At 36.7% G+C, this 24,250-nt stretch overlaps 3 protein-coding genes across 5 annotated transcripts; 2 read left to right on the forward strand and 1 right to left on the reverse strand.

The window, feature by feature from the left end:
* The first annotated feature begins 57 nt into the window (after window positions 1-57).
* On the forward strand, window positions 58-3,712 carry Grip71 (WD repeat-containing protein Grip71). The gene is made up of 10 exons (XM_089836393.1): window positions 58-407; window positions 481-695; window positions 765-902; window positions 965-1,185; window positions 1,847-2,051; window positions 2,116-2,224; window positions 2,346-2,537; window positions 2,615-2,709; window positions 3,291-3,410; window positions 3,521-3,712. Exons 1-10 carry the CDS (start codon window positions 269-271, stop codon window positions 3,623-3,625), a joined length of 1,539 nt encoding a protein of 512 aa, XP_089692519.1. The 5' UTR covers window positions 58-268; the 3' UTR covers window positions 3,626-3,712.
* A 482-nt stretch (window positions 3,713-4,194) lies between these two features.
* On the reverse strand, window positions 4,195-13,634 carry LOC149678439 (rab-like protein 6). Its single transcript, XM_089836392.1, has 15 exons — window positions 13,258-13,634; window positions 12,755-12,941; window positions 11,925-12,031; window positions 11,075-11,203; window positions 10,445-10,539; window positions 10,228-10,368; window positions 9,066-9,171; window positions 8,865-8,968; window positions 8,620-8,744; window positions 7,505-7,722; window positions 7,149-7,435; window positions 6,428-6,645; window positions 5,933-5,973; window positions 5,362-5,763; window positions 4,195-4,667 (listed from the first exon to the last, which is right to left on the reverse strand). The coding sequence occupies exons 2-15, from the start codon at window positions 12,924-12,926 to the stop codon at window positions 4,401-4,403; spliced, it is 2,412 nt and encodes an 803-aa protein (XP_089692518.1). The 5' UTR covers window positions 12,927-12,941; window positions 13,258-13,634; the 3' UTR covers window positions 4,195-4,400.
* A 754-nt stretch (window positions 13,635-14,388) lies between these two features.
* On the forward strand, window positions 14,389-22,578 carry Vha100-1 (V-type ATPase subunit a family protein Vha100-1). 3 transcript variants are annotated; one of them, XM_089836401.1, is made up of 19 exons: window positions 14,389-14,481; window positions 14,565-14,716; window positions 15,580-15,658; window positions 15,729-15,826; window positions 15,903-16,031; window positions 17,438-17,544; window positions 19,040-19,166; window positions 19,235-19,317; window positions 19,403-19,496; window positions 19,558-19,770; window positions 19,824-19,974; window positions 20,046-20,185; window positions 20,243-20,464; window positions 20,814-20,932; window positions 21,003-21,225; window positions 21,286-21,393; window positions 21,802-22,009; window positions 22,073-22,244; window positions 22,327-22,578. In XM_089836401.1, the coding sequence occupies exons 2-19, from the start codon at window positions 14,600-14,602 to the stop codon at window positions 22,424-22,426; spliced, it is 2,490 nt and encodes an 829-aa protein (XP_089692527.1). In that variant the 5' UTR covers window positions 14,389-14,481; window positions 14,565-14,599; the 3' UTR covers window positions 22,427-22,578. The 3 variants fall into 3 exon arrangements, with proteins under 3 accessions (XP_089692527.1, XP_089692528.1, XP_089692529.1); XM_089836402.1 differs by having other exon boundaries at window positions 17,459-17,544; XM_089836403.1 differs by lacking the exon at window positions 17,438-17,544 and adding an exon at window positions 18,784-18,866.
* Window positions 22,579-24,250: the final 1,672 nt, after the last annotated feature.

A 24,250-nucleotide genomic window follows, 5' to 3' on the forward strand; every position in this document is an offset into this window, starting at 1 on the left:
ACTAAGATAATTATCATGGATTTAGATAAAAACACTGTAGTTATTTTGCTGCCAATTTAAATGCCATCGAATGGAGTCAAGTTTATGGAGCATTTCAGCTCACAAGAAAACCCCTTTGAACTGAACTAAACTCCAAATTTGTTAAAAAAAATGTTCATTTTGGCGCGGAAACTGTTTTTATTTTGAGACAGTGTTGACTCATTTTCGTGACAGTTACCCGTATTTTGGTATTATTTTTGAAAGGTGGTTTTAATTGATAGTTTTAAGAATGAGTTTTGCTGAAAATAAATTCGTGTCTTGCGGTGAATCTGTGAAAATTTGGGACTTCTCAAGCTTTACATTACTCCACGAGTTTTTACCGCCAGTTGAATCATCAGGTTTTAACAGCGTTTCTTGGTCATTAGATGATATCCTTTTTATTATTGCGCAATTTATAATATAATAATAATTTCTAAATAAATTCCTTAATAAATAAGCTAAGCTGTAACTTGGCTAGTCTTCCGTCAAGCAGTTCAAACATTATTTTCAGCGAGTTTAAAAGACAGAGTGTTGTTAACTCTAAAGTTAATATTGGGGTCAAAGTATCATGCGCCAGTTATGACAATGTCAATTTGAGATATTTAGCGATAGGAACCTCGGGTGGGGAAGTTCTGTATTGGGACACTCAGCAATGTAGAATAGAAAAGACATTTTGCGTAAGCATTTGGAGCCAAAAACATTTTATCAATCGAGAGATTTAAAAAAAAAATTACGCGTAATTTCAGAGTAAAGACAGCGAAATTACTAGTTTAGTATTTGGTTCTAATAATCACCTGGCATTTGGAACGTTAAATGGCCAGATATATCTCTATAATGTTAAAAGTCATGTAGCTACTGGACCATTGATTGGTGAAAGCACAGATGTAATAAGACATTATTCAGCTTTATGATAAAAGTAGTTAAAAATACCAATTGATTCTTTTAGCACATACGAAGTTTAGACTTTAAAAAAGGAAAATTAGTCTCAGTTTCTGATGATGGTGGAATTAATCTCTGGGACGTCAATGCCAATAAACTATTATACGGTTTGGAAAATTGTCATCAAGCTCCGGCTATGGCTGTCAAGTTTATTCTACCAAATATATCGACTGCTGTCAGTGTAGGAATGGATAAGAAAATTTTTGTAGTCGATTTTCGGGCCAAAAAGTAATTATATTTAGTACATTGGCGATATTTTGAGTTGAAATGCATGTGAAATTAAGGGTTCCACAGGGTTCCACAAATTGCTTGTGTATTCCATGGCAAATCCTCAATGCTGACTAATCTCGCTTTTAGTTCTTCTTAACTTCACCATGGTCGGTTGAAGGAAAGCGCGGGTCACTTGGTTCCACTAGAAGGTGACCTTACTAACTCCAGTTTTGGCTTGGCGAAGGCAGGAGGCATTTGTGGGCGGGATTTATAAGTCCACTTATAATTCACGCCCACTAGCTTTCACCAAGCTAAACCTGGAGTTCAGGAAAAAAAAAGTCAGTCAACTTGTAGAGGAACCACGTGACCCGTGCTTTGCTTTAAAGCAAGTATGAACTGTGGTTTAGTTTAAATAAATGCCACTAGATGCTCCCATAGTCGGGGGTGGAGTTGACTGGCCTTCTAAGCTTAGCAAAGGCTTCTTTTAGCTCCACCCTCGACATTAACGAGTTCTGATTGGTTCTTGTCTTTGGCAACCCTAAATTTGGTGTGTAGAAGATTAGCCAGCATTTGAGGGGCACCACAGTAACCTACTTTTGCTTTAAAAACATTTTAACCCCCAACAAGCGACTAACATAACCCCACAATTCATAAATACATTATTAAATTGTAATTGTAGACAAGCTCGCGTCTACACGTGCAACCAACCTTTATGGGCTGTTGATATTTTACACGATGGAACCAATATAATTGTTGGTGGAAGTAAAGGAGATATACAAAGATACAACATTACTAGCACAGCACCGTGCGAATCGTTTCACGCTCAAAATGGCCCTGTAAAATACCTTGCCATAAGCAAATGCGAAAACGTTGCAGTCACCAAAGTATAACTCTATTAGGAAAAATTTGGCCCAATAATTACAATACAATTATACCTTCCTATTATAGCCAAATACTTTGATTGTGGAAAAAAATAAAGCCAAAGCTATGAACGAACCGCGAAAATCATCTATGGATAAGGAATCGGAAAGACACGACAAGTCTTGGCAAACAAAATGTAATATTGAACTTCTGTAGCAGTTTTCAGAGATATGTCTGCAAATCGACAACCCATGTTGGGTTTTGTTAGGTCAGGTTAGGTTTTTGTGCCAAATTTTGAGTTTGAAACAATTTTTTAGCGTCAGAATGTTCAACGTCTATCAATTCAAGTTCATCCCAAACCTATTGCGATTTTCCAATTGTCATAAATTCCAAGGAAACTGTAATCCCACAATCCCCATATTCCGAGACTGATACAAGTCCCGTTCCTATGGAAGTTGAAAAAGAGCAAATTACAACTAATCCAGTAGAGGACTTGCTGAATTATTTGGGTATGCAGAAACTATAGCCCATTCCATGCAATGGTTATCATGCTAAATGGTCGCAAGATTACAATTCCCTTTTACAGTAACAAATGGCGCGTTTCAAGAAGAAAGAGGTGATCATTTGGCGAAACAACCAACTGTAAATGTTGAATGTAAAGACTCCAATTCGTTACTGAAGGTTTATATCACTTACTTGTTCAAGGGGCTAGCAAGCTAGGGAAATAAAAACCTCTCATATATGCGGAAAAATTTAAAGGGGCCAAGGGACAAGTGATGATCTTGCTCTTAGAGCTTAGCATAGCGGGTCCGTAAAAAAGGACAGCACCTTTAAAGCAAAGCACGGGTCACGTGGATCCCCTACAAGGTGACTTTCCTTACTAGCTCCAGTTTTGGCTTGGCGAAGGCAGGAGGCATTTGTGGGCGGGATTTATAAGTGCACTTAGAAACCCCGCCCACTAGCCTTCGCCAAGCTAAATCCGGAGTTCACAAGGAAGGTCATCTTATAGGGGATCCACTGGACCCGAGCTTTGCTTTATGTGGGTTGGCAAAGAATTACTTGAAGGCAAAATTGGAGCATCTTTGATGCCCAGCCCTTTAGACATAAATGGTATTATTTTCTCTCTTGCTAGTCCCTCAGGTTTAAATTCGGGGTTTCTCTATAGTACTGGATCCTTGTCATTTGTGCCCAATTATTAGAACAGTACTAAATAGAAATCCTGCGCAAGTAAACATATTCTAAACTGCTAGTATTATCTTTAGGATGATTTACAAATTGTCATCTCTCATGTAACTGCATCAATCAAGGAAGCTAAATCAGAAATGCACTCGAATCAGATGTATCTCTTCACGCAAATAATGAAGCATTTTGTTGATCTCAAGGTATAGTTTTATATTGGGCCCGCAATTGGCATTTGAAGCTCACAATGCCCAACTATGAGACTTTAAAAGCGTAAATATTAATTTTGAGCTTTCTGTTTTGAAAACTATAGGAGGAAATCCGAGAACTACGTCAACAATGTGAAGGTCATCAAAATTTAGAAGATGAACTTTACAGGTTAAGGGAAGAAAATCAACGCCTTAAAGCTGCGTTTTAATTAACACAAGCCTCCGAAAAATAAATATTTTTATACAAACCTTTCTGTAAAATAGTTAAAATTATTAATAAAGCCCTTATTACACAATTTGTTGATCTTTTAAGTTCAAGTTCTGAGCGATTAATCAGCCCATATTGCTTTATTATTAGTCGAAAATTACTTAGTATGTGCTCACTAACAAAGACTTCTAATAAACGGCCATCTTGTAAATGGTGTTCAAAAGTTTAAAAAAAAACCAAACATGTATCAAATCCTTTTAAAGTAGCTCCTGTGGCGCCGTGGCAAATCTTTGAAGCATCAATTTTACCTTGGCAAAGGCAGGAACCAATCAGAACTCGTTAATGTCGAGGGCGTAGCTAAAACTAACCTTTGCTAAGCTTAGCGTGCCTGTCAACTCAACTCCACCCCTCGACTATGGGAGCATCTAGTGGAAATTGTTTAAACTAAACCACAGCTGTGTCATTTGTGAGACTTACTTTTACGAGTTCAAGATGGCGCCAGTGTCGCGAGCTTACCAAAGTACCCGCTTTCCTGGTAAAACACTTTTACCACAAAAACCCCAAGAAATGTTTAATTTTGTAATAAAATTTTTTATTTGCAAAAGAAACCAATGAATATATAAGTTAATTAACTAAATGACATTTAAAACTAAATTAAAAGGCACTACCAAGGGTTAAAATTTGCCAACTTAAGTTATAATAAGGGCAGGGGGGATAAGACTGAAATTTACAGCATAAATCTTGTTGTTCACTTACGTTGACTTTCCTTTTAACATTTAAAGAACTTTATTATTTGAATTTTGGGGGACATCGTCATCCGCGGAAGCGAGAAAAGCTTCCAAGCGTTCATTTTCCGACTGTAAGGCTTTGGAATCAAAGCCGTCATTATCAAAATTCGAGACAGTTTTTTTGTTACTGCTAGATTTCTTTGTTTTTTTACTACTATGCTTGGATTTTTCGGATTTTTTGCTCGAAGAGTCTTTGGTGGTGGAATCTTCGTCACTGTTGTTGTGTTTGGAACGTCGCTTACTTTTCTCCTCATCCTAATAAAATATATTGTATCGTACTTAGGGTTTTGCGAAAATATTGAAAATCCCTGACTTTTCCAGCTTATCCCTGGCCAAATATTGCCAATATCCCTGACCAAATGTTGCCAATATCCCTGACCAAATGTTGCCAATATCCCTGACCAAATGTTGCCAATATCCCCGACCAAATGTTGCCAATATCCCCGACCAAATGTTGCCAATATCCCCGACTAAATGTTGCCAATATCCCCGACCAAATGTTGCCAATATCCCCGACCAAATGTTGCCAATATCCCCGACCAAATGTTGTCAATATCCCCGACCAAATGTTGCCAATATCCCTGACCAAATGTTGCCAATATCCCTGACCAAATGTTGCCAATATCCATGACCAAATGTTGCCAATATCCCTGACCAAATGTTGCCAATATCCCTGACCAAATGTTGCCAATATCCCTGACCATTTAAAGATGTTTACCAGAGCCCACTTCATAATTACACATGGCCCATATTTAGCATTGCTCCAAGCAGGGTTTGATATACCAAACAAAATCCCTGACATTTTAGGACAAAACTTTTAATCCCCGACTTATCCCCCTATTTTCCAAATCTCTTGACTTATCAGTAATCGAATTTTTACCCCTTTGACCTATCCCACAACGCTGCCAATGTTTTTCGCAAGAATAGTTAACACATGAAATTAAGTTACCTTTGATTTCTTTTTTCTGGATGAGCTTCCAGAGCCCTTACTGGGTTTAGCGTGTTCTATCGTCTGAGATGAGATTTCTTCGGAAAATGGGCTACAACTGCTACTATGAGTTGGAGAGGAAGTTGATAAAACTGAAGAATCCTTGCTAACTTTGCTATTTTTATTGTCTTTGGAAGAGTAAGCACTTTCGAGGAAACTAAAATCTTCGTTATCTAAAGAGATGAATGTAGTTTCTACACTGTTAATTGGCTGGTTTGCGGAAGAACAACCACTATCACTAGAAGGCGAAACAATCCCTTCACTAGGGACAGTCTCATCCACTTCGTCAGAATTCGCGCCAATAGCACCTTCTAACTGACTTATGTCACTGGCTCTTATTTCATTTTCGTAATCGTCATCTTTCTAAAATGGCAATTGAATGATTTGTAAGTTCGGTTTGCGCGACTCGCAACACTCATGCTCAGCCGCAGATATTATCAAAAGCTCATATCTACGAACTTCTGATTTTATTTTACAAAGCACGGTTGAACACTAAAAATTCTGCATTTCAATTCAAAATTGTAATTATTACCTTTACAATCATGTCTATTTTGTCTTCCTTCATGAAATTATCTAGCAACAAAAAACGATTGTACAATATCAATACTAGCTGGTATGCTACTGAATGGTATGCTAGACAGCGGGGTCCAAAAAGGCTTAAATTACAATTCCCCCCGTTTCCAGGAAGGAGAGAGAAGATGTCGCCTAAGACCACTTACCATGGATGGACTAGAATGATAAGCTAAGACCACGACCACCGTTCTTATAAGAACAGTAATGATGAGCTAAAAAACCCGTTCTCCCAAAGGCATCGCCTGTTGTCGCCCCTAGCGGGAGAGTCCCGAAACTTTTCGACCCATTGCTTTGCTTGAGTCGAAAATGTTTCAATATTGGTCGCTAAGTGGCGCTAGAGAGACACTGCCCTAAAAGAACCAACCCCCATTCTCTCCCTTTCAAACTTCAAAAGAGTTCAATAGGGAGCCGACTATTCCCTCTGCTTCCTTCTGTCTATGGTCCAAGCACGTACCTTGAGAGATTTCACGCTTGTAATTTTCCTCCAACTCTTCCTCTTCAGAATCTTCCATGATTGGAAGCACCATTGCACTTGAACCCCCTGGCCCACTCAACCTCCCAAAGTCCGAGCTGCCTTTGAAGAAGTCTTCCGGATCTAAATCATCTTGGAAGCCAGTAACTAACGGATTGATTCTTTCACCCAAATTGGGGACATCGTCGTCATCTTCGTCGCTATAAACGAAACTCTAATAAATTAATAAACTTCAAGTCAAACCTAAGACCATTAAACACAGATGGACAGTAATGATAAGCTAAAAAACCCCGTTCTTCTATTGGCATCGCTTGACAGCAGCACCCCTAGCGGGAGAGTCCCGAAACTTTTCGACCCATTGCTATGCTTGAGACGAAAAAGTTTCAATATTGGTCGCTAAGTGGCGCTAGAGACGCTGCCCTAAATGAACCGTTGGACTGGAATGATAAGCTAAAAAAACCCGTTCTTCTAATGGCATCGCCTGACAGCAGCACCCCTAGCGGGAGAGTCCCGAAACTTTTCGACCCATTGTTATGCTTGAGTCGAAAAAGTTTCAATATTGGTCGCTAAGTGGCGCTAGAGAGACGCTGTCCTAAAAAAACCACGCGCTACCCGTATCTCCATTTCAGTCCATGGTCTTAGGTCAAACACATAATGGGACTGTCTTCAATGTTTTTACCCCCAAAAACTAAAATAATCCTACCTTAGCGTTTCAATTGGCATATTTTTGGACGTTGAGCCTGTTTCTACGGCATCATTTAAGAACGAATCGAAATTTGCATCTAGGGCATCTTCAGGTACAAATTCCTCAACATCGGTCACTGCTGGAGCTCCTTTTTTAGGACTCGATGTCGCTACGTCATTTTCGGGTCCGTTTGAGACGACTTCGTTGACTGGAGACTCACTATTATTGTTTCTATTAAAAATTCGGCTCATAAAACCACCTCCCGTATTTCCCGTTTTTGTACTCGAAGATTTTACGTTTGATCCCTACAATAAGTATAACCAGTATAATGACTACTTGGCAATATTGCCGATAAAGTTAAAAAGTTAACTAACTTGCATAACGGTGGTATCTGAAGTAATTGTTAAAGGAGGTAAGGTGTCTGTATTTTTAACGGTTTTTTGTTTTTCAGCAACAGTTGGGGCGATTTCATTGCTGGGAAAAGATTGCGGAATATCTTTCCTAGGCGATATTTTATTATATTCTTGGTTATGATTTAATGACATCACCGGTGCTGATTTACTAGTACTCATACCAGCTGGCTTATTTGGACCTGTTACAATAGCGGGGTAGAAGAACATCCATGTTATAAAAAAATCTATTTCCATTTCCGGCAAGTTATAGTGGTTAGCAAGTACTCGAAACTTTCACTGTTCACTCATTTCGAATCTATTGATCGATTAAAATTAGTCGATTGAAGGTTAGGGACGACTAATATAGGATAATTGATTGATGATTTAGAGGCGACTAATATAGGAAAATTAATCGATTTATCATTTTAAAGCGAATAATAAGGGAAAATTAATCGATTGATCGTTTTGAGGCGAGTAATATAGGAAAATTAATCGTTTGATCGTTTTGAGGCTAATAATAAGGGAAAATTAATCGATTGATCGTTTTGAGGCGAATAACATGGGAAAATTAATCGTTTGATCGTTTTGAGGCGAATAATAAGGGAAAATTAATCGGCTGATCGTTTTGAGGCGAATAATAAGGGAAAATTAATCGACTGATGGTTTAGAGGCGACTAAAGCAACAAATATAGGAACATTTTTAGTTTAAGAGGAGATTAAGGAAAATTAATGGATTGATCGTTTTGAGGCGAATAACATGGGAAAAGATCGACTGATCGTTTTGAGGCGAATAACATGGGAAAAGATCGACTGATCGTTTTGAGGCGAATAACATGGGAAAAGATCGACTGATCGTTTTGAGGCGAATAACATGGGAAAATTAATCGACTGATGGTTTAGAGGCGACTAAAGCAACAAATATAGGAAAAGTTTTAGTTTAAGAGGAGATTAAGGAAAATTAATCGATTAATCGAGGCAATTTTAGAGGTTTAGAATAATGCATAACTATGTTTTATTGTGCATTAGCTTCAATCGCAACATGTTAATTGGTTTCCTTTGCGGTTACTAAAACCGCAGGTACTATGTGCAAGACTTACCTGCAGATGAAGTAATTTGGTGGGGTGATAGAGTGGCACTTTCAGGAGAGAATCCGCTTCCTGTGGCTGATGGAGAATGAAACTCGGCAACCTGCCGCCGCCTGTTACTGAGATTATCAATGAAACTGAGGAAAATAAATAGTTAATTGTAAATTTCAAATGGTTCATCCCCTTTACCGCTAACATGACTACAAACTCAATTGTTACATGAAACAAATTGGAATAAATAAAAAAAGATAATCTACTTGTCGTATTTCTGGTCTTCCATCTCCATTAATACATTTAGCTCTTCATTAGTGGCATTAATTTCTTGAGTGTTGATTTCTAACTGCTTCAATAGAGTTTCCCTCTAAAAGAAAAATGATACACTGCTATTTGAGTACATGAAAACTGTATAGACCACTTTCACCAGCAGGGACAACTTTCAGTAGAGACACGGAACTTACCTGTAACTGAAGAAAGGGTAAATTGAAAAACTTGTGTAAAAACTTCAAACCAAAGCCATTTCTCATAGAAGATTCGGCGCATCGTATTTGAGCCGCCCCAGGTGGCCTAAAATGGTGACAAAAAAATTAAACAAATTAATTAATTAAAATTTACAGACTGTTAATCCTTTAAAAAAGAGTCTAAATTAAAAGTTTAAAAAAGGGTCTAAATTAAAAGTTTAAAAAAAGGGTCTAAATTAATAGTTTAAAAAAAGAGTCTAAATTAAAAGTTTAAAAAAGGGTCTAAATTAAAAGTAAAAAAAAGTCTACATTAAAAGTTTAAAAAAAGTCTAAAATAAAAGTTTAAAAAAAAGTCTAAATTAAAAGTTTAAAAAAAAGAGTCTAAATTAAAAGTTAAAAAAAAAGAGTCAAAATTAAAAGTTTAAAAAAAGAGTCTAAATTAAAAGTTTAAAAGAAGAGTCTAAATTAAAAGTTTAAAAAAAGAGTCTAAATTAAAAGTTTAAAAGAAGAGTCTAAATTAAAAGTTAAAAAAAGAGTCTAAATTAAAAGTTAAAAAAAGAGTCTAAATTAAAAGTTAAAGAGTCCAAAATAAAAGTTTAAAAAAAAAGAGTCTGAAAAAAAAGTTAAAAAAAAAGTCTAAACTAAAAGTTAAAAAAAAGAGTCTAAATTAAAGTAAAAAAAAGAGTCTAAACTAAAAGTTTTAAAAAAAGTCTAAACTAAAAGTTAAAAAAAAGTCTAAACTAAAAGTTTAAAAAAAAAAGTCTAAACTAAAAAGTAAAAAAAAAGTCTAAACTAAAAGTTTAAAAAAAAAGTCTAAACTAAAAGTTTAAAAAAAAGTCTAAACTAAAAGTTTTAAAAAAAAGTCTAAACTAAAAGTTAAAAAAAGTCTAAACTAAAAGTTTAAAAAAAAAGTCTAAACTAAAAGTTTAAAAAAAAAGTCTAAACTAAAAGTTTAAAAAAAAGTCTAAACTAAAAGTTTAAAAAAAAGTCTAAACTAAAAGTTTAAAAAAAAAGTCTAAACTAAAAGTAAAAAAAAAGTCTAAACTAAAAGTTAAAAAAAGTCTAAACTAAAAGTAAAAAAAAATTTAAACTAAAAGTTAAAAAAAAAGTCTAAACTAAAAGTTTAAAAAAAAGTCTAAATTAAACAACCTGTTGTAAATACCTTTCAAGACTTTCAATAAAGTAATTAACTTGTTCTTCAGTTACACAGCGATGATGACCCATATCTCTGTGATTCGATAGAACTAAAACGGGGATTTCAGGTGGCACTTTTGGAAGCTCTCTTTGCACATAGTCAAAAGTCCTTTTCATATATTTAATTTTATTAGTAAAGACCCAAAAGTGGAAAATTTCAACCATGAATGGTAATTACTAAATACCATTGTTTTGTTATGTCAAGCATCATAATGACGCCATGAGTTCCTTTATAAACGTTAATGAATTCTGCATCAAGAGCGGGCTCTTCATCCAGGGCCTGAAAACACCCATAGAAATTCTTTAATTTAGATCTATGCTTTATAATAAGGGTTTTGCACAAAATTTTCTAATCGGATAGGGACTTGGCAATTCGGGCTAAACTCCGCCCCCTAGCGCCATTATGGTATGTTTTTTTAACAGAATGAAAGCTATATAAGCCCCTACTCCTGGGATGTTTTTTAGCACTAGTGGAAGGTAGCCTGACGTGGCATGACGTAGTACTGCCAAGTCCCTATTGAAAATCCCTGATAGCTAACAAAGACCCCGCCCCAATTTTGCTATATTTCCGACTTATCCAGGTTCCAACACTTATTGTGGCATCCCTAACATTCTGACTGTGATCTTCTACACGCAAATTTTACCTCGCCAAAGGCAGGAGCCAATCAGAGCTCGTTAATGTCGAGGACGCCGGGCGGAGCTAAAATTAGCCTTTGCTAAGCTTAGAGAGCGAGTCAACTCCGCCCCTCGATTATGGGAACATCTAGTGGCATTTTTTTAAACTAAACCACAGCCGAGACTTTCTTTAACATTACCTCTTTAATAGCATTGTCAAGCTTCAGGCCATCAATCTTCTTCCTTTTTTTGCCCTTGTCAACCACATCCCATACTTCCACCTTCACCACGTCATCTGTGGCCTTATAATTCCAGTGGATACTGGTTACCTACGAATATTTAAAGGAGTTTTCCCTATTATCAATCCACGCATTTATACACAGACTAGCTGTTAACAGAATTAAGGCTCTTTCAGACGATCCAACTTTTTGACTCAGCTCGATGGGTCAAGAAGTTGGATCAACTTGCCCAATCTTTGAAGGGAAAAGTGTAGTAAATCCTTCCTATTCACACGACTAAACTTTTACCGCCAAATGGAACTTTTTAAGCGCCACCTACCTTGGCACTTACGAAATAACCCTACCGCGAAAAAGGCTTTTTTTGTAATTAATTTTGATTGGCTGGAGAAATGAAATTAAAAAGTTGAGTCAGTAAAAAGTTGGATCGTCTGAAAGAGCCTTTAGTCTCATGTTTTATTCAGAATAGCAAAATGAATAAAACGTCAGTCAAAGCTATAAGACCATTAAACACAGATGTACTGGAATGGAGATACGGGTGGCGTGTGGTTATTTTAGGGCAGCGCCTCTAGCGCCACACAGCGACCAATATTGAAACTTTTTCGACTCAAACCATAGCCATAGGCCCATAACATTATCAATCAGTCGAAAAGTTTCAGGACTTTCCCGCTAGGGGAATCGGCAGACGATGCCATTAGAAAAACGGGGGTTTTACCTTATAATAATAGTAAGTCCATCTGTGTTTAATGGTTTTAGGTCAAAGAAACACTGATATTATCATCGGGAAACATACTACAGGAACTACTAAACATACTTGAATTTCTTCAGTAGGTATGTATTCTTCCTTGAACTTTTGACCTTGAAGTCTCAGAAATAGACAAGTTTTACCAACGTTTCTATCCCCTTTCAAAATTATTTTCACTGTAATTAAATTAAACAGAGCAATAAATGAAATTTTATTTAGAAATCACATCAATAGATGGCGTAAATGTAAAAATATAACAAAACGAAAATTTTTCGTATTATGCCACTCAATATAGAGTATATTAAACATAATTGCTATAATTTAATTTTAAAGCAAAACGCGGGTCACGTGGTTCCCCTAAAAGTTGACTTTCCTTACAAACTCCAGTTTTGGCTTGGCCAAGGCATTTGTGGGCGGGATTTATAAGTGCATTTATAAATCCCGCCCACTGGAGTTCATAAGGAAAGTTAACTTGTAGGGGAACCACGTGACCCGCGTTTTCCTTTGAAGGGAGGGTGAAAAGGCAAATAAAGTGATTTTTATCAATTCTTCTGTTAGTTTGGGATTTTATAGATAATTGGAAATTAGCACCTCCGACCAATCATGTAACACCCTGCCTTCTTGTGACACATTCTATATCTAGCACCATGATTGTCACATCACAAGCAATTGATATTAAATCTATCAACAAATGTCATTTGACATGTAACATGCATGGAGAATTTTGTGCAAATTTCAAATTATCTATGAAATATCAAATTACTTTGAATTTTAAGATCATTCTGAGGTATTTTCTGGATGTTTCACTATGCAGATAGGCCTCATAATTAGTAGGAAAAATCAATAAAGAAAAAAGGGGTGGTTTTGCTTTAAAACGTCACAAATGACATCATATTTACTGTTATATTGCACTCCTCTAGCAAATTTCCTTTGTAAACTGAGCCCCATGGTTTGCACACCAGGACGAACATTGGATTTGCTATTGGAACCATTTCCTTGAGTTGAATTGACACCATCTTCTTGGTTTTTATTGTCATTATTACCCACAAGCTTCTTCAACGCAGAAAACATCACACTTCTAATAAGCTAAACATTAAATTAAATTAAATTTAAATATGATAGAGCTATTTGAAGGGTCTGGGAACAACCCAGACTATTTACATTGCTAAAGTGTTCCCCTAGAAATTGGGCTTGACGTTTAAAATTTGGTTTAAGTGAGCTTAGTTTTCATATAATTGCGATTATTTTGCCATTAATAGGAAACTATTTACTCATGTTAAGGTTTTGCTATAGCATAAGTTAGTTAGAATGACAAGGATTCAAAATTTTTAAGGCCTATATTTATAATTTAATTGATAAATAATGCGTTTACACATTAGAATAATAAAATACCAACACTTACAGTCTATTATATTAAATAAGTGTCAGATCATTTAATCAAAAATCCAAGTTTTCTAACACCACCTCGATAAATTTCGCGAATCTGATACGAATCATATGACCAAAACCAACGTCAAATCATTTTTAAGCCTTTGACAACAATTTAAAGAGCTGCAGCAGCAGATGGTAAAATTTGGCAATTGAGCAACGTCAGAAAAGCGTTGCTAGATAAAAATTATCAACGATATATCGTACCAAAGCCAAAAAATTATCGATTTTCAACCAAAATTATCGTACGCTCTAAGCGCCTTCAAAATAGCGGTAAAACCATTACCGCCTCTAGGTACAGTTCAAAATTATCGTACGCTTCGAAAAAAACTCTTAAAACTATCGGATTGTACTATAATTATCGTACGTCTGGTAACGCGGTCAGAACGAACTCACGCAGCTATGCGCACCGCTGAACATGAATGATGACGTCTAATTTAATACAGAGTCAGACATAAGCATTGCTACTGGTCTTGGTGTTTTGCTCACTCAAGCCACTCATGCGAGAAATGTTTTTCCATATGATAGCTGCTTTAAATAACGAGATTTTTCTTTAAACTGCTTCACCTGCTCCGAAATTATTCAAAAATATCATGGATTCCGGGTCCGGGAGCCAAATGAGAAGATAGGATAGGAGCAGTAAAAAAAAAAAATCCACCTTTGCGTGATCCATTGGGCTGTGGTACTTTTTTTTCGAGGCGTACGATAATTTTGACGCTGTAGTACGCTAAATTCGATAATTCGTTTTAAACGTACGATAATTGTACTATAATTTCGAATTTAGCGGGAAATTGAACTAATCCTGGCACAAAAGTCTCGCTAGGTGTAGAAAAAGGCGAAATAGGAGAGAGTGATACATGTTCATCCCATTGTAATAATACACTTAAGGCCAAAGGCTAGATGTGAGAAACGTTTGGAGACGTTATTTATCTATCTCCCTCCGAACCCTTGTACTGATTTTAGTGTAAATACAAGGTGAATCAGTACACTCGCATTGGTTTTACCGATATTTTGGAGGCGCTCAGACCCTACGATAATTTTGGTTGAAATCGATAATTTTTCGGATTTGGTACGATAATTATGTAATTTTTATCTGGCAACGCGTCTGGATATCGATCGCCCTCCGCCCTCTTTAGTCTCGTGATTACCTTCAAGATATAGGTATCGGTAGTTACTCTCTCCCGGCAGAGCCGTGAAAGTAGGTTAAAACTTTACTTATTATTATTAATAAAAAGATTTCAAGAAAATAATTAAGTTATTCTAATTTATCGTTTTATATAGCTTTTAGTGAAAGTTAGAATAAGAAATTCCCAGCCATGGGGTCCTTATTCCGAAGTGAAGAGATGACCCTAAGTCAACTCTTTCTGCAGTCAGAAGCTGCATACGCCTGCGTTTCCGAACTCGGTGAATTGGGTTTGGTGCAATTTAGAGATGTAAGTTAAAATTAAAATTCTTATTAGAGAGGTTAAGCCTACTCTCAAATGCCCAACATGTACTCTGATTAGACTTAGAGAAGTTAAGTATAGTCGCAAATGCCGAGTATGTACTCTGATTAGAGAGGTGAAGCATACTTTCAAATGCCGAACAATACTTTTTAGAAAGGTTAAGCATACTTTCAAATGCCGAACATGTACACTCTTTAGAGAGGTTAAGCATACTCTCAAATGCCGAACATGTATACCTTTTAGAGAGGTTAAGCATACTCTCAAATGCCGAACACGTATACCTTTTAGAGAGGTTAAGCATACTCTCAAATGCTGAACATGTATACTCTTTAGAGAGGTTAAGCATAATCTCAAATGCCGAACATGTATACTTTTTAGAGAGGTTAAGCCTTCTCCCAAATGCCGAAGATGTATACTTATTAGAGAGGTTAAGCATGATCAGACGCGCAAACTCTGTGATAGCCTCTGCTCTTATAGTGAGTCACCTGTAAGCGCATCTGACTAGAAAATGGCAACCTTTAAACCCCCCCCATCCACCTTATTCCCGATGCGTGTGCCGAGGCTTATGACCCGATTTTACCTTAACAATGCTAGGTCAAAATGATGCGTCATCTACTTCTCAGCATCATATTGAACGGATTCGCCAGTTAAAAGTCGCGTGATAAGCACATGCATCAGGAATAATTTTGATTTAACGGAACATAACCTACCTTTAATTTTAATATTGGTGCCGCCCACGCAATGTTTTTTATTAGAAAATCTCATTGGAGTGCCTTTAGAACAACAAAATTTACACTTTTAGCACCTTACATAAAAATATGGCTATAAACCTATTATTTGTTTCATTGTAGCTCAATCCCGATGTCAATGCTTTCCAGAGAAAGTTTGTTAATGAAGTTCGTCGTTGTGATGAAATGGAAAGAAAACTTCGTTAGTGTTTCTTTAATTTCCAAAAACCATTCTTTGTAAAGCATAAACAACATTTTTCCTGCAAATTAAGGTTACTTGGAAAAGGAGATTAAGAAAGACGCTATTCCCATGTTTGACATTGGTGATAACCCAGAAGCTCCGCAACCCAGAGAAATGATCGATCTTGAGGTATTTTAGAAACGCCAAGGGAAAAGTTATCAATACGTCATGTTACTAAAACACGCGAGACTTTGTTTCATTTCAGGCAACATTTGAAAAACTTGAAAATGAACTGAAAGAGGTGAACACGAACGCTGAGGCTTTGAAGAAAACGTTCTTAGAACTGACTGAACTGAAACATATCTTGCGAAAAACTCAAGCATTCTTTGACGAGGTACATTATTTCTTCATCACAGTTCATTTATAACAATATCTGTCATATAATGTTTAAATGTGTTATGTACTTTTGTTATAAGTTAAGTTTTATTCATGGGGATGTTGATTAAGATTTTTATGACGTACTTGTGTCCTTCAAATATTATTTAGTTCAAAATAATACCATGTGTTTTAGTTTATTTTTAAATTAAAAGATTAGGTTTTTAGCACGGCAAGCTCATTTGTGGTGTTGTGGTTAATGGTTAATATTTAGCATGGTGTATTAGAATGTTAACCATTTGTGTTCATTCATTACAAGAGGTTGAAGTTCACTGAAAATTCATATTTTACAAGACTAACGTTAACGTTGTTCAGTGTAATTGTTAATATTCTGTTCAAAAGCCGAATTTCAAAACAGAACCATAACTAACAGGGGGAAAAGTAAATTTTCTGTCAGTTGTAGCGGTACACCAGCAATATTCATATGGTAAATGGAGAAACGTGTTCCATAAGCTTACTGCTTGATATCAAAGACTAATTCTAATCAAGCAGCGAAGCGGAGGCAAATTTAAGTTGTAGTTGTAAATGAAAAGCAGTTTAATACTTGGTGCTAAATATAAGCAAGCACCTTTGTGTTGAGGCTGAATTTTAATGACAAAATGCTTGAACTTAAAGGCAAAATGGGGAGAGGGCTGTATTCATGAATTCATGTATCACCTGCCAGCTTTCGTTTGCATATCATATCAGCATATGAATGATTATAGCTACCATGGAATTATAATGTTAACGTGAATACAAAACGGATTGTAGGATAGGTCTGCAAAGAAGATTTTCTTCGATGATACATGACATTGGCACTTGACAGTGAAAGTTGCTATGTAGACGCGTAGATCGTCGAACGTTCCCTGTGAACACAATAGAGAGCTTTCAATTTGAAGTGTGGGGAAGGAAACATTACTTAATGGCAGTCTCAATTAAAGCTTGGCCTGAAATTAACCCAGCAATTTTCATTTTTCCTTTGGCTGTAATAAACACGCATGAAGCTGTTGTCTGCACAAATGCACCGCTTTAGATAAATAGTACTAGTTAGTATTGACTAACTCGCGCAAAATGTAGACTTTAACACTCACGCTAGTGTAACTAGCTGGTAATTAAGACATCAGGAAATTGCAGCAGGTTCTCAAGACACAAATTTGTAACTTTCTCAACACTTGAACTCAGTCTTTTATCGCAGTTCGTATCCTGCACATAGTAAAACTCTTTCAAATATTTTTAACGCAAAATTTTTACAAGCTTAGATTAGTTTTTAGTAGAAATTGCATGCCACTATTTTATTTTTAATTGGTTTCGGCCTGATGAGATGACGAGATCTGTTTTGGTCTTGCATGCTTTTTCTGTTTACCATGAGAAACATTTGTTTATCAGGCGGATTCTAATCGTGTTCAGATGCACGATCCGAGTGTTCAAGAAGAGAACATAACGTTGCTGGGAGAAGAAGGGCTTAAAGCTGGTGGACAAGCTCTTAAATTAGGGTGAGACTTTTGACCTTTCCCTCTTTTTCCTTCTGTATATCTATTGCCTTTTATCCTAGTAGTGTTTCAGTTTTTAACTAGCTTTTAGCGAGTCAATTTTATACCTAAAACGAAAGCCCCAATTCCTCAAAGAAATAAGTCTATGTCCTCGCTTGGCGAAGAATGTGTAAGGCGAATACGTGCATCGGGATAAATGATATTTTCTGCACGAACAATTTTTAATCTCTCAGAGAAAATTGACAAACATTCGCCAAGTGCTTGGAAGTGTTCGTCAAGTATCAATTAAGCGGATAATTTGAGGAATTGGGATTATTTTCCACCCTTTTGTCTCTGGTTTTGCACCTAGACATTTTTTTAATCATGGCAGCACTGATAACCAAATAAATTTTAATATTTTTCACACTTCACGCTAAACTAATGGTTAATTTTCTCTAAATTTAGATGTAGGCTAATTAATTTTGTGTTTATAATTGCTTAAGGCAAATGTCTCCCTGTTGCAAATTGGGATAATATGGCAAAGTTCCTAAGAATAGTTGGTTGGGTCTCTGCGTATGATTATAGTACGCTGTAACCAACAGCACTCATTATATTACGACTAGGCTATCGCTGCAAGATATTGTGAAAATGTGCTCCACGCGCGCGTCTAGTGCCACAATTTTAAATAAATTTACAACCCTTCACAAAAAACTACTTGTTTTTGATGTACAAACAAAATTATACACCAAAATGTTTTATGAGTTTTAATTGAACAAACCTTAGTGATGATAGAATCCGCAAAGGGACAACATGTTACATGAACATGGCTTGCCAGCTCTTGCATTCCCAGTCCAGTTTTCATTTTACAAATCACCAAAAACTGCATCCCAGTGCATGTTACCCCTCCTGTCACCCACACATACACAACCACAACAGGGAAGTACGACAACGTCATCTTTCCCAGCACATGAATCTACACTATCAATTTTTTAAACTCGTTGTTCAAATCTTTGATTAGAGCGCTTTTAAGGTGCGACAGCAACGTTGTAACTTGGTGATTAGGGTTGCTATTTTTTTACAAAGTTTCGCAGTGATATAAAGTTTGGTCGAATTATCAATATTAATCGATTAATTAAGATTAATCGATTTCAGTGTCTTCAACCTCAGTAATGCTTCAAAGTAAAAGCAAAAATGTACAAAATGGTTATCAACTTGCGTGCTCAAGTGTGCTGCCATGATTAACTCTAATCCCATTTTATATAGCAAGAGCATTCCGCCTTGGAGACTGAAAATATCCAAAAATCTTTGGTTGCTCACGAACTACATTCAACTCCGGCTCAGCTTGGGTAGGTTATGTTATAACCCAGAGACCAACCACATTTGTTGTTTTGGTCACATTAGCCAAGTTATTTTAAAATGTATCGGAAAGACAATTCATAGGTGGATGATTAAGTTTCATCCGGAATTAATATTGCCATTTCCAAGATAATTATACCATACTGTAACTATCATTGAACAGTTTTGTATCTGGAGTAATTCTTCGTGAGAGATTACCAGCATTTGAGAGAATGCTTTGGAGAGTCTGCCGAGGCAATGCTTTCCTTCGTCAAGCTGAAATTGATGCACCTTTGGAAGACCCTGTTACCGTAAGATTTCATCTTTGAATATGGAAATTGACGTGGAGATTTGACCTGTTACGGTTTTTACTAAACAGGGAGACCAAGTTTTCAAGTCAGTCTTCATTATTTTCTTTCAAGGAGAGCAATTGAAGTCCCGTGTTAAAAAAATTTGTGAAGGGTAAATATTTTCGTACACTTTGGTTTGATTTTTGTTCATTTTAGTGTAAATGTTCTTGATTTTCTATGTTCAATTTTGTGATTAGATTTAGAGCCACATTATATCCATGTCCCGAGACTCCAGCTGACCGTAGAGAGATGTCAAACGGTGTTATGACTCGCATTGAGGATTTGAACATTGTATATATTATCGATATTACGTGCACAAAATACAAATAACCTAAATATGATTTAATTTCAGGTTTTGAAACAAACTCAAGACCATCGACATCGAGTTTTGGTAGCAGCTGCGAAAAATATCAAGAATTGGTTTGTTAAAGTTCGAAAAATCAAGGCTATTTACCATACTTTGAACTTCTTCAACTTGGATGTCACTCAAAAATGTCTTATTGCCGAGTGTTGGTGCGCCGTTTCTGATTTGGATAAAATTCAACTGGCTTTACGTCGTGGCACTGTAAGTCTAAAGATGTGTTCATATTCTGCACAATGTTCATTATGTTTTAACAGGAACGCAGTGGCAGTAGTGTACCATCAATTTTGAACCGAATGGACACCAAAGAAACGCCACCAACTTACAACAGAACCAATAAATTCACCAGAGGCTTTCAGGCTATCGTTGATGCGTACGGTGTGGCTGCTTACCGAGAAGTTAACCCAGGTTTGTGAATTTTCACATTTAAATTTATCAGTTATACAGTGTTTTATATCTCTAATCCCTTTTTTCGAAAGCACCGTATACTATTATCACTTTCCCATTCTTGTTCGCTGTGATGTTTGGAGATTGCGGACACGGACTTCTGATGGCTCTTTTCGCCCTTTGGATGGTTTTGAAAGAGAAAGGCTTGGCTTCGCAAAAAACTGATAACGAGGTTCGAATTTTCCGTTACCGTAACTATCAAGTATTTTTCCTAATGGGTTATATTTAGATTTGGAATACATTCTTCAATGGACGGTACATCATTTTGTTGATGGGGACTTTCTCTATATACACTGGATTTGTCTACAATGATGTATTTTCAAAGTCTTTCAACATTTTTGGATCGTCTTGGCAAGTAAAGTTCGAGACTGACAGACCATTCGATAAGTTGATGCAACTGGATCCAAATATTACCTATTACGGTAATCCTTATCCAATTGGAATCGACCCGGTATGTTAAAAGTTAACACTCACAATCTGCTGAAGAAAATTAACACTAGCAATCTGCTGTAGAAAATTAACACTAGCAATCTGCTGTAGAAAATTAACACTAGCAATCTGCTGTAGAAAATTAACACTAGCAATCTGCTGTAGAAAATTAACACTAGCAATCTGCTGTAGAAAATTAACACTAGCAATCTGCTGTAGAAAATTAACACTAGCAATCTGCTGTAGAAAATTAACACTAGCAATCTGCTGTAGAAAATTAACACTAGCAATCTGCTGTAGAAAATTATCACTAGCAATCTGCTGTAGAAAATTAACAACAGATTGACAGATTGTGCAACAATTACTTTCAGGTTTGGCAATTGGCTGCAAATAAGATTTTGTTCCTGAACTCTTACAAAATGAAAGTTTCCATCGTACTTGGCGTAACTCAGATGGTTTTTGGTGTAGTTCTCAGTTTCTGGAATCACACGTTAGTACAGATAATTAATTGCAAGATGCAATTTGCCATACTGAGAGTTCGTATATATTGTTTCTTTTAGATATTTCCGCAAACCTTTGAACATCTTCTGCGAGTTCATCCCGCAAGTTATTTTCTTGCTCTTCATTTTCGGATATTTGGTCATCCTGATCTTTTCCAAATGGGTTCACTCGGATGTTAGCGAAGCTGGTTGCGCCAAAAGTCTGCTAATTCTTCTTATCAACATGTTCTTGTTTAGTTACCCTGAGAAGCCCTGCTATCTGGCACAATTGTATACTGGACAGGTAAGAAAAGATGCGTTTATGAAATGGTTCTTTTATGAATCTGTTTCGATTCTCTTTTAGCCCGTAATTCAAGGTATCTTAGTCGTCACAGCTGTTCTCTGCATTCCATGGATGTTGTTTGTGAAACCTATCATCCTGCGCAAACAGTGGCTCGCGCGACCAGCAATGGTAAGAGATTTTCCTTTCTACAAGTGTGTACTCCACCTAGTCTTTTGCTGTTCATTCATAGTCGCGAGGAATGAATTTAGTCTTAAAGGGACTGCAAAGGGGTGCATGGGCGGGTGGGTAAAAATTATTTGAAATACGTCACAGACATCACGTGATTCCAAGATACAAAGACTCCTCATGGAGTGGAACTGGACATCTAGTCCTTGTTTTTCGCGAGATTGCAGCGCCAATTCCATGAAGTGGTGGTTTTCGAAATAAAACGAACTAAGCTTCTTTGAACCACGCCTCTCCTTGGTCACGTGCCTCTGACGTATTTCAAATAATTTTTACCCACCCGCCGATGCCTTCTTTACAGTCCCTTTAAGTAAGAATGAAGTACAAGTATTATAGCAAGTCGAATATTTTCAGATGCATGCCAATGAGTCAAACGCCGAAGAAGGCGAAATAGTTCACAACCCAGATGGTGCTGCGACCAGAGGCGCGCACGAAGAGGAGGAGTTCAACTTTGGAGACATTTTTATCCATCAAGCTATTCACACTATCGAATACTGTCTCGGATCTATCTCTCACACAGCATCGTACTTGCGATTGTGGGCACTTAGTTTGGCTCATGCCCGTAAGTTAACCTCATCCATTTGAAAATTACAATCTCTTAAATGATAACCGTAACTTATTGCAGAGCTTTCCGAAGTATTGTGGACTATGGTCATGCAAATTGGACTTCAAAGCGCCGGATGGACTGGCGGTATCATTCTTTTCGTCATCTTTGCAGCCTGGGGTGTTCTAACCATCGGTGTCCTGCTTATTATGGAAGGGTTATCAGCTTTCCTGCACGCTTTACGTCTACACTGGTAAGTTGCGAATGTAGTTGCTTCTCAAAAGGTGCAAATTTTTGTTTGATTTGATTTAATGCAATTTCTCAATTATTTTTAGGGTTGAATTTCAAAGTAAATTCTATTCGGGAACCGGTTACATTTTTAGCCCTTTTGCTTTCGAGACTATTCTCGAAGCTGCCGGAGCTGAAGTTGATTAAATGTCTAACTAAAAACTCGACACGCATAATTATAATTTAAAAGAATATGAAGGTTTCACATTTTGCAATTCTAGTTAATTATCACATGTGTATTAGTAATATATAATTAATGAATATTGTATTTGGAAAAATAAATGGAATTATCAAAGTGATTTGGGGGTTTTATATTATGTAAGGGTTTCAAACTTAATCTAAGATTGCACAAATCCATTTTGGCCGATAATGATTTCATCCTCATTACCTCTCCAAGTGACGATGACCAGACTTAGAAATAGCACACGTCCACTGGTCCAAAACCAGTTTATTAATTGCTTGGACTAGTTTTTTAATTCAAAAAGTGGGGGTTACTGGTCCTCGGGACCAGTTTATTAATTGCAAATCTATAGGAGAACAAAGGCTGGGACCACTCCGGAGACCAGTTTATTATTTAGGACACTAGGGGGATCACTGGTCCTAAGGACTAGTTTAAAAAATATCCTTATTTCTAAGTCTGACGATGACGTCATGGAGAGGTATTATACTGGAAGTTTCTGTGTGTCTGTTCGCAATTTCTGGACCGTGATCGTAGTTCAGAGAAAGAATATTGCCACCTCTCTGAATAACGACGTCATAGAGAAGTGTTACACTAGACATTACTGTGAGTCTGTTCGCAATTTTTGGACCGCGATCGCAGTTCATAGAAAGCAATATTGGCACCTCTCTGAATAACGATGACGTCATAGAGGTGTTACACTAGACGTTTCTGTGTGTCTGTTCGCAATATTCTGGACCGCGATCGCAGTTCATAGAAAGCAATATTGTCACCTCTCTGAATAACGATGACGTCATAGAGAGGAATTACACTAGACGTTCTGTGTGTCTGTTCGCAATTTTTGGACCGCGATCGCAGTTCATAGAAAGCAATATTGGCACCTCTGAATAACGATGACGTCATAGAGAAGTATTACACTAGACATTTCTGTGTGTCTGTTCGCAATTTCTGGACCGCGATCGCAGTTCATAGAAAACAATATTGGCACCTCTCTGAATAACGATGACGTCATAGAGGTGTTACACTATACATTTCTGTGTGTCTGTTCGCAATATTCTGGACCGCGTTCGCATTTCACAGAAAGCAATATTGGCTTTTACTCCTTAACATCGTTAGGGTCAAGATGAACGCGGCGAGTAGCTAGGGTACCGATAAAAGTCTAGCCTTCCAATGGCAGGGCTTCCACCAAAGGTTCACTTTGTTTTTTCACTTATCCGAAATGAGCCAACTTTTACCCAAAAGTGCCATATATTGTTAAAAAGGCATGAACTCGAATTCAAACTTCAACCAACAATGGCTATGTTTAAAATTATTTTCGGAATAATGTTTCTTAAGACGACTTCACCAGAATTCGGTTAAATTATTGTTGATTAAAATAATAATTATGCTCAATTATTTAAGAAAAACCTCTTAGGCGGGTAGATAACCCTCATTTTAACTTGGGGAGGTTGATTTTGGTTTCGCAACTTGTTTCTAATCTTGGCGAAAGTTGGCGTTAAGTTGGCGTTAAGTTGTTCAAGTTAAGCACAAAGGATACACACGTAACTTCGAGATATCAACCTTATCAGATAATGCCCATTTATAATCTTATATCAAATGAGCCAACTATACATTTGTCGTCTTCTATTTATCCCTATTGATCTTTTGGAAAGCTAATATGTCACCAACTCACCATAAACGTCGCATAATTGTTAGAAAACAAAGATTTATGCACAAATTATCATCATTCTATGGCCTATGGTTGGTTTCCATAAGTTACTTAAATTATTTGACTCAGTAATGTCAACAACCCA

This window comes from Phalangium opilio, unplaced genomic scaffold (assembly GCF_054372755.1).
Source record: "Phalangium opilio isolate 3A_F unplaced genomic scaffold, DU_Popi_V2 ptg000042l_1, whole genome shotgun sequence".
NCBI lineage: Eukaryota > Metazoa > Arthropoda > Arachnida > Opiliones > Phalangiidae > Phalangium > Phalangium opilio.